General features: G+C 41.4%; 1 protein-coding gene across 1 annotated transcript; it reads right to left on the bottom strand.

Annotated features, from left to right (window-relative positions):
* Window positions 1–791: 791 nt before the first annotated feature.
* Window positions 792–13,546, bottom strand: LOC122739515 (interleukin-36 gamma-like). The gene is made up of 4 exons (XM_043981239.1): window positions 13,462–13,546; window positions 5,485–5,598; window positions 4,395–4,534; window positions 792–998 (listed from the first exon to the last, which is right to left on the bottom strand). Exons 1-4 carry the CDS (start codon window positions 13,544–13,546, stop codon window positions 792–794), a joined length of 546 nt encoding a protein of 181 aa, XP_043837174.1.
* Window positions 13,547–13,799: the final 253 nt, after the last annotated feature.

Raw genomic sequence — 13,799 nt, 5'->3', positions numbered from 1 at the left:
CCGTCTACTCATTGGGATCTTTGGATTTATCAATTACTATGCTACTGGGTGTGTTTGCTTCTTTATGCTGTTTGTGTAATCTACTCCATTGATCAACCATGTAGACTGTAATCTCCTTGAGGGCAAGGAGTGTCTTTTTTACCTTTTTGTATCCTCAGTGTTTAGGGCAGTGTGAGACACACAGTGGGTGCTTAAGAACTATTTATTGGTTGATTATTATTTCTTTTTGCTTTTTTTTTTTAATGGGGCAATGGGGATTAAGTGACTTGCCCAGGGTCACACACCTGGTGTCAAGTGTCTGAGACTGGATTCGAACTCAGGTCCTTCTGAATACAGAGCCGGTGTTTTATCCACTGTGCCACTGGGGCCTAGCTGCCCCTTATTGGTTGATTATTAACCAGCACCAAACCTTCAATGATTCCTGCTTTGTAGTAAAATTTGAGTTTTGATACTGATAGATACTCTTTCTTCCCACTTTTGTTGTTGTTGTTATTATTCTTGAGATTCTAGACCTTTTGTTCCTCCAAATAAACAGATACTTAAAATATTTTGATAACTTTTTCAATTTATTTGTTTTCCCTGGTGAGCCTATATATTTTATTTTATTGATTAAATTATAAATTTTATTAATTAAAAACATGCTTCTGAGAAGGGGTGCTTCATGTGTACCCATTAAGCTTCGCCAGAGTGCCAAAGGAGTCTATGACATCAAAAAAAAAAAAAGATTGAGAGCCCCTACTCTAGAGAGAGGTCAAGTTTTCTTGCTGCTAACATTGCCCATCAGTCTCAGGTCAGGATGATAAATAAAAAGCTGTATTGTAGTTTGTCCCTATGTGCTGTGTCATTGTAACAGGCTGGTCCTTCTCGTTTGAGGTACACACGAACCATCCAGGATATGCTGCTGACTCAATGGTTGATATGCTACCAGTCTTATTTACATAAAAGACAAAAGGCTTCTCTGCTGTTTCTGAAGAGTACAGGTCATGTATCTTCTTATCCTTTGGAGCAGGAAGAAAAGACCTGTTAGAGGAGATCACTTGGGAAGGGAAGTGGGTCAGTTGGGAAGCAAAAGAACTCTTGGTTCAAAGACTCATCATTATGAATGAAAACAACAGAAGAAAAGGAAGAGATTAGGGGCAACCATTCTTAAGCCTGGCTCCCATTTCCCTTGTTTTTCAGTTGCTAGTGTAATTGGGGGGGGGGAGGGGCAGGGCAATGAGGGTTAAGTGACTTGCCCAGGGTCCCACAGATAGTAAGTGTCAAGTGTCTGAGGCCGGATTTTAACTCAGGTTCTCCTGAATCCAGGGCAGGTGCTTTATCCAATGAGCCACCTAGCTGCTGGTATAATTAAGGACTGACAACCCAGACCCCAGAGCAGGTAGGTTGGGTGAGCCTGCTTCTGAGTATTCCTGATGACACAGAATGGAGAACACGTACAGCTCTTCTGTAACTGTTTCCTGCCTTTTGGCCGACTGCTGACCCAGAAAGGAGCATGCATACAAAAAGCACTGACTGACCATATCACCTTTTTTCTCTTCTCCTTACCCCAAGTCATTTGAACAAAGTGGAAAACATGCTAGAAGAGTTCCTCCCACACCTGGTTGCCATATAGGAAACACTTTCCCCAGTTCCTGCACTCAGTCAGTAGGCATCTCCAAAGGTTTTCTTCACCATACAGTGTGAACAGACAGTAGACAGTTACAGAACACTTATGCATGCTCTGAAGTGGAAAGTTGGTCCTCTCTGTTCCTCCATAAGGCATTTGTAGACGTTATCTCAGAAGCCAGGTGATGCCGTAGTGCACAGAGTGCCAGCCCTGGAGTCAGGAGGACCCGAGTTCAAATCCAGCCTCAGACACTTGACACTTACTAGCTGTGTGACCCTGGGCAAGTTGCTTATTTGCCTCAGTTTCATCATCTGTAAAATGAGCTGCAGAAGGAAACGACAAACCACTCCAGTATCTTTGCCAAGACAATCACAAAAGGTGTCACAAAGAGTTGAACATGACTGAAAAATGGCTGAACAACTTAAATGTGTAGCTAATGTTATCACAGGTCCAAATTCTGTCTAATCAGGCAGTTCTGATGGACTGAAATTTTCAAGTAATAGTTAACATTTATGTAGCACTTTAAGCTTTGCAAAGCACTATTTATAGCAACTCTTAACAGTGACAAAGAATTAGAAATTGAGAGAATATTCATCAGTTGGGGAATGGCTAAACAAATTTTTGTTATGATAAAGATGGAATACTATTGTGCTATAAGAAATGATGAGGGGCAGCTAGGTGGCTCAGTGGATAGAGCACTGACCCTGGATTCAGGAGTACCTGATTTCAAATCCTGCCTCAGACACTTAACACTTACTAGCTGTGTAACCTTGGGCAAGTCACTTAACCCCAGTTGCCCTGCAAAAAAAGAAAGAAAGAAAGAAAGAAAGAAAGAAAGAAAGAAAGAAAGAAAGAAAGAAAGAAAGAAAGAAAGAAAGAAAGAAAGAAAGAAAGAAAGAAAGAAATGATGAGCAGGATGCTCTCAGAAAACCTGAACTGATGCAAAGTGAAATGAGCAGAATCAGGAGAATGTTGTATACAGTGACAACAATATTATATGATGAACTATTGTGAATAACTTGGCTATTCTCAGCAATACAGTGATTTAAGACAATTCTGAAGGACTTATCATGAAAATTACTGTTCACCTCAAGAGAAAGAACTGGTAGATCCTGAATACTAATCAGATTAATAATTCCAGGGCATATTACTACACAGTAGATTATTCGACATGTACCAAGATCTCTGATTTCATTGATAGGGGCACTTCCTTCACTAATACATTTCTCTACATATCTAAGTAACCTGAAGATAGTAAATGGTCTTCATGAGTGGCTATGGCCCCCAAATGGTCTCTCACCTTGTGATGAGCTTCTCTGAATTTAGTAAGCCTGTTCTGAAGATGACAGACACAGAGCCCCCTACTATATCCATACTCAGAGTCTTTCCAGCTTAAAAGGACCTGTCAGAGTTTGAGCTTTACTACTATAGCCTTTGTACATAGGGTCACCTCTACATCATAAAGAGAAAATTATAGGAGGACAATTTTTATTAGAGATTTATTATATTTAATATCTATCTAATTAGATATCTGTCTATCATCTATCCTTCTATCCATTTATGCATCTAACTAGCCATCTATCTAGCTAGTTATCTATCCATCTATCCATCCCTTTCTCTCTCTCTCTCTCTGGAGTCAGAGGACCTGGGTTCAAATCCTGCCTCTGAGACCTTAGGTAAGTTACAACCTCTTAGTTTCCTCATCTGTGAAATGGGGGAAATAATTGCACTTACTTCACAAAGTTGTTGTGATGATCAAATGAGATAACACATGTAAAGTACTTTGCAAACTTTAAAGCTATATACATACTACCTATTATTAGTCAAAATTTAAGACAATGTCTCCCAGATACCAACTACAGCCTTCTATCTACCATATAACATTGCTTTGCCATGGGTTACATAGTCAGAATGTGTTGTAATATAGACTTGAAGCCAAGCTGTCCTGACTCTTAGGCAAGCTCTCTATTCTCTACCCCACAATGCACTAGGAGCCTATGAGTAAAAATCAACAATGTAATAGATAGAACACTGGGCCTGGAGTCAGGAGGACCTGAGTTCAAATTCAGGCTCAGATACTTCCTAGCTATGTGACCCTGAACAAGTCACTTAACTTTGTCCCAATTTCCTAATCTGTAAAAATGAGCTGAAAAAAAAAATGGAAAACCACTCTTGAATCTTTGCCAAGGGAGAATGGAATGGACAAAAATTGCTCAGGGAGACTTAAAAGAAAATACTTAAATAATGACATGACTCTGGAGGCATTGAAATGAATGAACTTAAATGTAAGTCATCATTAAGCATGTATCTATGTTATTATTTGTATTCATGTTTAATGTTAAGGTTGTTTTGTTTTGTTTTGTTTCTCCATTTTTTTTTCAGGGCAATGAGGGTTAAGTGACTTGACCAGGGTCACACAGCTACTTAAGTATCAAATGTCTGAGGCTGGATTTTACCTCAGGTCCTCCTGAGTCCAAGGCCAGTGCTTTATCCACTGCGCCACCTAGCTGCCCCCTAATGTTAAGATTTTAATGAAACATTAAGAGAAAAAAAAGTGAGGGACATCAGCTCTATATAGGCAGGTGACTTGCTCCTGCCAAGTCTTTTCCCCTAAAGAGGAGGGGGACTCTAGGGAGGAGGTAAGCAGAGTCACTACCCAAAAACAATAGCAAAAGCAATAGTTTTTTGCTCTTAAGGTTTCCAGAATGTCATACCCAAATATGTTCACATGAGATACGAGAACACTCAAAAAATAAAGATCAAGGATTTGTTTTTCCTAGTCACTCACCTTCACCTTCAGGGTAGGCTTCCCTCCACTTTCTTCACAGAACAAGCAGAGTTCTTTCCCATGTATTCCCAGGTAAACAGCTGTGCTTTGGTCTCTCACAGGGTATGCTTTGTCTCTACATGGCATTGATTCCAAAATGACTGGGGACAGAGAGAGGGCAAATGGAGCAGGTCATATTTGTCATGATGGAAGGGGTGCATAGACATGAGTCAAGTATCAGGATGGGGAGGAGAATGGTGTGGATGCTGCTTTTGGAAAAGCCTTAAGTCTAGGGAGAGAAGGGCTTCTGCAGAGCATCATCCCTCCCTAGGCTGATGGTCTGAAAGGCACTTCTGGGTCTCTGTCTCTTTCTCAGTGAACACTGAGGTGAAACCCAGGCAAATGTATTATGTTTCCCATGCTTTTCCCCAAATTGTTAGGGTTTCTATCTTGTGAGATAAGCATTGATATTTTAGCTGTCCTCTAAACTGATAATGGAAAATTTCAACTGGATGTCGACATCTTAAACTCAACACATCCAAAACTGAATGTACCACCTTTCTCCCAAACCCTCCCCACTTTATAACTTCCTTGTCATAGAACTAGGGGATGGGCTCAACTTTTTCTGTGTCCTGGACCCCTTGGGCAGTCTGGTGAAGCCTGTGGACCCCTTCTCAGAATTGTGTTTTTAAAGGCATAAAATGAAATATACAATATTATAAAAGGAAATCAGTGATATTGAAATATAAGTACCATTTTAAAAAAATTCCCATACCCCAGGTACATTTGCCATGGCTAAAATGCTCCCCTTCCTCATCTCAGTCCTCTGACTTTCCTGGTGAGCTAAAATCTCACCTTCTACAAGAGACCTCTCCCAATCCCAACCCCCACCTGCTAATGGTTTCCCCTTTGAAGAATGTTGTCATCTACTCTCTGTGGACCTAGATAGTTATGTGTTGCCTCTACAATTAGCTTGTGAGTTCCTTGAAGGCAGGGACAATGTTTTTGCCTTTCTTTGGATCCCTGGCGCTTATGTAGTACATTAATAAATGCTTGTGGACTGACTAGAAGGAATCACTAGAGGAGTGGCCACATCTTGAGGTAGGCTCACCAGGAGTCACGTAGTCGCTGTGGGGTGTGGCTATGAGAGTTTTATCCTTCAGGGCCCACACTTGCTGATGGGAATCTTGAAGATGGAAAACTTGGGGTGTCGGTGATGCTAATACTGGAGAATAAAATAAAAATTCCATTAATCTAATTCTTAGCAGAATTAAGCTGGGGTTATGGAAGCATCCTCTGATTTCCTAAGGGGTAGGCTAGGCCCATAACAAGAAAAAATGGAAACAAGGAATGGAGGGGAGAGAAGAAAAGAATTTTAAAAATTAAGCACCTGGTTGACTCTCCATGAAAGTCAAAGACTAAAGAGTACCTTAGAAATATCATCTGGGAGATTCTTTTAAAGATATGACATCCCTGTGACAGACTAAATGGGCTGGGCATCATCTGATTTAGTCAAGGATCTAGTGATGGACCCAAATCAATCAGGCGTGGACAGACAACCCCAGACTGCAACAGGGATAAACAGAAGGCTGGAAACTTTCAGTTTCCTAGATTCAGAGTTAGAAAAAATTCTAAATTTGCAAAGCAAGTGTTAGATATGCGATTGTGACTCTGCTCAGCCTGAGTCCAGATCACAGGGGAGGGGAGGAGATGTTCTCTGACTTCTCTAGCACCTCCACTCCTCCCACATCATATCCATTCCTCTTCATGCTAGTTGGTCCATGGCCCAGCCCTGGTCACCCTCTGTATACTTGATGTTACTACTTTGGGCTCTCTTCCCTAGTGGGAGAAAGCAGAAGGATTTCCTCATGCCCCACATCCCTTCCACTATTTCCCAATAGCAATGACCAAGCTCTTATGTGATTTAAAGGACAGGTATTAAAACTATATAGGAATAGGGCAGCTAGATGGCTCAGTGGATAGAGCACTGGCCGTGGAGTCAGGAGTACCTGAGTTCAAATCTGGCCTCAGACACTTAACACTTACTAGCTGTGTGACCCTGGGCAAGTCACTTAACCACAATTGCCTCACTAAAAAAACAAAAACAAACTATATAGGAATATAACTAAATTAAACTATAAAGGAATATAGGAATAAATTGAGTAGCAGGGACAAGGCAGAGGATCAAATAACAGATAAAAAGACTGCAGGAACACACATTGTGAATACTTTAATCCTAGCCCTCAGCATCAGTTGGTTCCATTCAAACTTGATTTCTTTGATCTTTCTGTTAACTCAGCTCTAACTCCTTTTCTTTGGGAAGCTGATGGTGGTGGTGGTGATATAGCACATAGCATGTGCTTAACAAATATTTGTTCACTTGACTCATCTCATTTGATCCTCACAATAGCCCTGCAAAGTATGTACTATTACTATGTCCATTTTACAGATGAGAAAACCGAGAGAGGTCAAGCAATTTGTTCAGAGTCACACAGCTAGTAGTTCTCTAAGGGAAGATATGAACATAGGGCTTCCTGACTTCAAGACCAGCACTCTATCCACCACCAGGTAGCTACACCTTTCTTTCTCTTGCCTTTCATTCTGGCTACAGGAGTCTAGGTACTATGCAAGGACATCTTCCCATAAATCAAAAATTCAGAAATACCTTTGATACTTTGTTGTGACCCCTGGGCTGTGGCTGAGGAAAGGGACTCTTTCACTCTTCACATTCACCTTCCCCCCAAAAAGCTCTCATTGAGAGGAACCTATTCCCTAACATGCCCCAAGCTACTTCTTCCTTGTGGATTTTGGCCTCATGCTATCTCAGCCCTCTTTTGGAGAGTCTCCATGCTCTGGTCCCTGGGGGCTAAGTACAGTCTTGCCCTAGCTGGGTTCTCTCTTCTGTCTTCCTAAAACAAAGTCCACTAGTCAGATCTTTTGGAAAGTTTCTACCTTTGACCTTGAAGTCACTTCCATCAATATGTACATGGGTTATAAACAGCATAGCTCTGGGTCAGCAGACTTTTTTCCCCCAGACTGAGTGACCATGTTGTTCCTTAAATGCAGTTTAGGGTCAGTGGATTAAGTGGTAAACCTAGAGTCAGAATGACCTGAATTCAAATCCTGCCTCAGACACTTCTTGGTTGTATGATCCAGATCTTACTTAATTTCTCTCAACCTCAGTGTCCTCATCAATAAATTGGAGATAATAGTAGATCACCTCCTCCCTCCCATTGTGAGGATCAACTGAAATCATCTATGTAAAACATTTTGTAAACCTTAACAAGATATTATTATTACTACAAAATGCCTTCTCTCCTTGGACTAACTGAATCTCTCATTCTGAACCTGGCACCCTTACGACCCTGGCTCTCCATTCATTGACCAAGCTGAGTTAACAGAAACAGCTCAGGGCTAAAGGAAATGAGACAATTTTCCTTGTATTTAACTGTAGCTCTTATTACTTTCTGATATCAGGTGGTGATTCACTGGCCAAGCTACTTACTGTGGCCATTCATGTTTTTGTCCATGGTCAGATCTTCTTAATACCTGTAGAGATAGGATGAAAGTCCTGTCAATAGAGTATATTAATTCATTCATTGAACATGTATCTAAGTGCTCACTACATGACAAGCATGTAGAGACAAAAAAAGGAATGAAAACAGACCTTCACTCAAGGAGATTATATTCTACTGAGGATATACAATACATGAATAGATAAGTAATATCAAAATATATACAACAGTCATAATAATAGCTAGCAATTATATAGTGCCTTAAGTTTGCAAATTATTATACAAATATTATCTCATTTGTTCCTCACAATAATGCTGGAAGTTGAATACTATTATCATAAGGCCCTTTTTACAGATGGGAAAACTGAGGCTGAAAGAGGTTCAGTGACTTGCCAGGTAAGTGTATGAGGCTGTATTCGAACTCAGGTCTTCCTGACTTTGCATCCAACACTCCCTCCATTGTGCCATCTAGTTGCCTCTCATATAGGTATAGATACTACTTATGTACTCTCACCCCAAAGTCTCTGGGGAACATAATTTAAACCAATATCACTGAGTCCCTTAGATGCCCCAGCCTGACCCTCCTCCCACCCCTAGGGAATAAGGAGGGGGTCAGGTACTTCCTGGGGCCCCAGAGGATCCCGTAGCAAAGAACTGCCTCAGAGCCCTAGATTCTGACCCTGTGCCAGTCCCCAACAGAACCCACAGCCATCACTGAAGCCTGAGGCACAGCAACACTATGAGTTTCCTGCATCATAGGTAGGCTTGAGGAAAAGGATACCTGTGTGAAAAACTTGTCTGTGTCCACCGGTCTGAAACTGTTGTTCTGCGAGGTCTCAAAGTCTTTTCTGCAATTCTCTGCCTTTTAAGCAGACAAGCAAAACTGGTGCCTCAGAACTTCCACAGCGACATCTCCACAGGCTGAAGTCACCAAGAAATACTTCTCTCTGGGGGCGGAGCTTCTTGGGTGGGGAGCTGCTCTAGCAACAGCTTTAGGGTGGGTGGGTCCAGATGCACCAGGGGGCAAGCCCTATTTGAGCCACCAGGAAATGTGTGAAGTGACATCAGATAAGTTTCCCAAAAGGCAAAGACTTTCTGGTTTTCATGAGATCAAAGATTTAGAGCTGGGAGATTTAGAGATGAAAAGGACATTAGAAGCCATCCCTCCTCCCCCCCCCTACACACACACTCCCATTTTATAGATGAAGAAAGAGAAGCTCAGAAAATGTAGTGATCTGCTCAAGGTCACAAGTCCTAGAGCCAAGATTTAAACTCAGTAGCTGCTAACTTTAGAGCCACCATTTGCTCAAGGTAATACAGGTAGTATAATAATTATTATAACTATATAGTATATATTAATATATAATATATTTACATATTAATATATTATAATTATAATAATAGCTAACATTTATATAGTGATTTAAAGTTTGCAAGGCACTGTACAAATATTATCCCATATGATCTTCACAAAAACCCTGGGAGGTAGGTGCTCTTATTATCCCCATTTTACAGATGAAGAAACTGACGTAAACAGAAGTTAAGTGACTTGCCCAAGGTCACCCAGCTAGTAAGTTTCTCAGGATGGGTTTGAACTTTTCTTCCTGGCTTCAGGTATGGTACTTTTTCTTCAGCTCTTGGGCCTTATCACTTTCTGATATCAGGTGGTGATTCACTGGTGGTGATAAGAATCACCACTTCCAGAATTAGTGGTTTAGGATGGCATCCAGAGATGGAAAGTTTAGAAAATAAGTCCACCATTTTCCAGAGATGATATTTTCTTGGGATCCTGAACTTTGTCCAGCAGGTTCTGTCACAGTTCTATTAGAGGACAAAAGGGCTTGGATCACCAGGAACCCACTTCAATATTTCTAGAATTCTTGATTTCTTCATCTTGAGTAGCTGGAAGCAACCATGTGGTCTTATGCATAAGAGTCCTACCTCAGACACTTAATAGCTGTGTGACCCTGGGCAAGTTCCTTACCTCTGTTTGCCTCAGTTTCCTCCTGTGTCAAATGAGCTGGTGAAGGAAATGGCAAATCATTCCAGTGTCTTTGCCAAGAAAATTCCAAATGGGATTATGAAGAGTTGTCCATGACTGAAATAACTGAACAACAACAAATGACCTGGCATAGATGTGCATGTATGCTTCTGCTCTGGATCTATGGATGCTTATGTACCTTGTCCTCATGAGGGATTTACTTTGAGGTATCTATTCGGAACTCCTCCTTGTTCATCACAAAACACCTGAACAGCTTTGATAATCCTTTCCACTTCATCTCCTGGGATGAGGTGGCCTTCTCTTTGCCAAGGCTAGTCCCTCTAATAGTGCCCTTGATCTCATCCTCTGCTGACTGCTTCAGGAATAGCTCACCCCATTCCTCTCTCATTTCCAACTTCTCCCTATCTGTTTGTTCCTTACCTGCATGCTACAAACATTTTCTGGTCCCACCTATCCTTTAAAATAATGGCCCTTCCCTTGACTTTGCAATACATTCAAATTATCACCCAATATCTCCCATTCCTTTCATTGCTATCCCCTAAAAAACTTTAAAGATTGACTATAAGGACATTTATATTTGAGAGGGTGACAGCTGATCACCTCCCCATTCTAGGGTTATCCTTCAATCCATAATTGTTTCTGGGGAAGCAAGAAAGATTAGTAATTTTGCCACAGTCATACTCAGAAAGGACTTTGGGGAGCCCTTCCTGCATCCAACTAGGTCTGGACCGAAACTCTAGGATTCCAGCCACACCCATACAGAGGTTTAATGACAAAAGATTTCACTATAGAAGTTCTTCTGGAAGGAGCCTGCCCTGATGGGAATTCCCCTGCTTTACGTGAAGAGAGGTTGGTCTGGTGACACTCAGATTGTCACATGAGGCCAGAACCAGGTCACTGGGCATGATTGTGTCTGTTCATGCCTATTTTGTGTACCATATCTCTTCCTCTTGGCACCCATTGAGTGCATATGTGCCTAAGATCTTCCATAGTGACTTATTAGGTAAGCATATGGTCAATCCCAAAGTCATAAGCACCTGCTTTGTGAATGTTAGTCGGTTACCAGCTTCTTCCTCTTGCTCCTTACCTTGAGGTTATATTAGTTGTCAAATCCCCATCCTTCCTGCTAGCTCTAAGCAGCATACAGTCTGTTTCCAGGAAGACTGAACCAACTGGTCATACTCCATAGACCAGAAAAGCAAGGACTTCTATTTATCTGAACTTTGTATCTCTCCCAGGGGCCAGCAGGTACTTGCCTGCATCCTTCCAGAAGTTCACCACAAGGGGTCTGTCCAACATGCCAAAGGCCTTCTTTACCTTCTCCTGACATCTTGAGGAAATAAATGGAACACTCTGGCTGCCCAGCTGTCATCTCTGGTCCTCACCATGTGACCAGCCCATCCTCTCTTCCTAGTATACATTTCCCAGATGACAGTTTTTTATTCTTTTCTTCCCTCGAGTTCCTCTTTGGTCATATTTGCATCCTGCTCACATTCACCATTTTCCTCAGCTTACAATCTGCCTCCTTCATATAATATTCATTTTCAGTTCTTCAGAGAAATTACAACTCTTTCTCCAAAACCATCCAATCTAATCGAGGAAGCATTTAATGTTAATCAGTGTAGCCAGACTAAATACCCTTATAGAGGCCATGCCAGCATGCATGTTTCCAGAGTTCCTTTGGAAGGATAAGGTAACTCATTGCTCTGTCCTTTGGGGTTGGTGAACTTCTTGCTTTCTCCCAACCATGTGGTGGCCCAGAGGTAAAGGGACATTTTCGTACTTCAGAACGGGGTGCTAGACTCTCAATGGTCCCTTAGTCATTCTCTCCACCCCATGACAGCAGAAAGGAAACAGGGTCATGAATGTGATAAAAAAGAGGCTTTGGACTAGCTACCTTCTTGGTCTTTGGTTTTCCAGGTGACAAGATGTGATCAGTAAGTTATGAATAAAGACGGCCTTTTTCTTTCCTAGCATAATAGTGGCAGGAGCTCACTGGGTAGAGTATGGATTCAGTTAGCCAGGTTTTCACCAATGGCCCTGGCTACACTTTGCCTCATTTGTGCATTCCATTCCTTTAGCATCAATTTTGTGAGTACCAAAAGGTGTTGGAAAATGCCTGAGTACCATTAAGGAACAGTAGCATCTACCAGTGTGATGGTGGCTCAATTATGGCAAAGATGTCTGGGAGCCTTTGAAGCATGGAACGAGGGAATGAAACATGGCCAACCTAGATCCATGCCCAAAATGGTGGCCCCTGGAAGGACAATAACCAAAGAAAAGACTATACCCTAAACCATGCTCTTAGATAGGCCATAGGCAAGACCTGGGAATGATTCACCTCTGCCCCTATTCAAAAGGGCAGAGGGACTAGAAAGGAGCAAATACTGGTCAATCAACTCCATTATCCATGGTGACTCCCAAAGGTGTTACAATAGAATAGTCATGTCGGGAAGAATCTATCAATTATAGAATCCAACTTCCCATCAATAAAGGAATCCTATCTATAAGTTCTCTAAAAGATAGGGATTTGGCTTCTTTAAGAACACTTCCATTCTGAACTATATTGTACTAAAACAAGTGTTGAGCAGCCCAGTTCCCAGGTAGAACAATTTATGCTACTGGGAAATTCTACACCATTTGTGGGTTTGAAATTAAATCCTGGTAACATGTAGGCTGGTGGACTGAAGAGGTCTAACTTGAGTTCATTAGAACAAAGAGACCTTCGATTTCCTTTTCCACCAGTTGGCTTTTCAAATATTTAGAGATGATTATTTTATCCCTCACTTGGTCCCTCAAGCTTAAACATCCTCAGATTCCTCAACTTTCTCTCAAAGGTCTAGGTTCTCAGGCTTCTTGACATCTTAGACATCACCCTCTGTACACTTTTCAATGTCATCCCCCCTTAAAATGTGGCATCCAGAACCAAATACAGGATGACAGAAATTCATAGCTGAAAGGCCATACCTAGATTGTTGAGCTGGAGATGGCTATGACTTATCTTTCCTATGATAATCTTTCTGATACCAGACCACAGCTTTTATGTCTCCTGGTATACTCCATCCTCACGTAAATTTTCTTTTCTTCAGATTAGTCAGCCCCAATTTTTTTCACCCAATCCTCATATGACAGTGACTCAAGACCATTCAGCATTCTAATTTCTCTCCTCTGGATTATTTCCCAGGTCAACAATGCTCTTGTGCAGATGGAGTAGGGGAGGGGGTTGGTAATCAAGGTTAAGTGACTTGCCTAGGGTCACACTGCTAGTAAGTGTCTGAAGCTGGATTTGAACTCAGGTCCTCCTGATTCCAGGGCCAATGCTCTATCCACTATGCCACCTTGCTACCCAACAATGCTCTTTTTTTTTTTTTTTTGGTGAGGCAATTGGGGTTAAGTGTTAAGTGTCTGAGGCTGGATTTGAACTCAGTTCCTCCTTACTCCAGGGCCAGTGCTCTATCCACTGCACCACCTAGCTGCCCCCAACAATGCTCTTTTTAAAATATGTTTTCCAAAATTGAACACATTACTCCAGATGTGGTATGATCACAGCAGAGAACAGTAAAACCATTACTTCTATAATCCTGAAACTTATGCCTTTCATTGCAGTCCACAATGACATTAATCTTTTTGGTTGCTCTCTCATTCTGCTGACTCATGCTGAGCTTGCTGTTCACTAAAAACCACAGATATTTTTTGAACAAACTGTTATTTAACCATGCTTTCCCTGTTTTGAACTTCTGGAATTTGGGGGGTTTTTGAGTTAAAAATATAATGATAGCTAATATTTATATAGCACTTACTATGTGCCAGGTGCTTTAAAATTCTCATTTGATCCTCACAACAACCATAGGGAGTAGGTTCTATTATTATTTTAATTTTACAGATGAGGAAACTGAGGCAAACAGGGCT

The sequence above is a fragment of the Dromiciops gliroides genome, chromosome 2 (assembly GCF_019393635.1).
Source record: "Dromiciops gliroides isolate mDroGli1 chromosome 2, mDroGli1.pri, whole genome shotgun sequence".
Taxonomy (NCBI): domain Eukaryota; kingdom Metazoa; phylum Chordata; class Mammalia; order Microbiotheria; family Microbiotheriidae; genus Dromiciops; species Dromiciops gliroides.
Note: the sequence above shows the minus strand (reverse complement) of the source record. Positions and strands in the feature narration are given on the sequence as shown.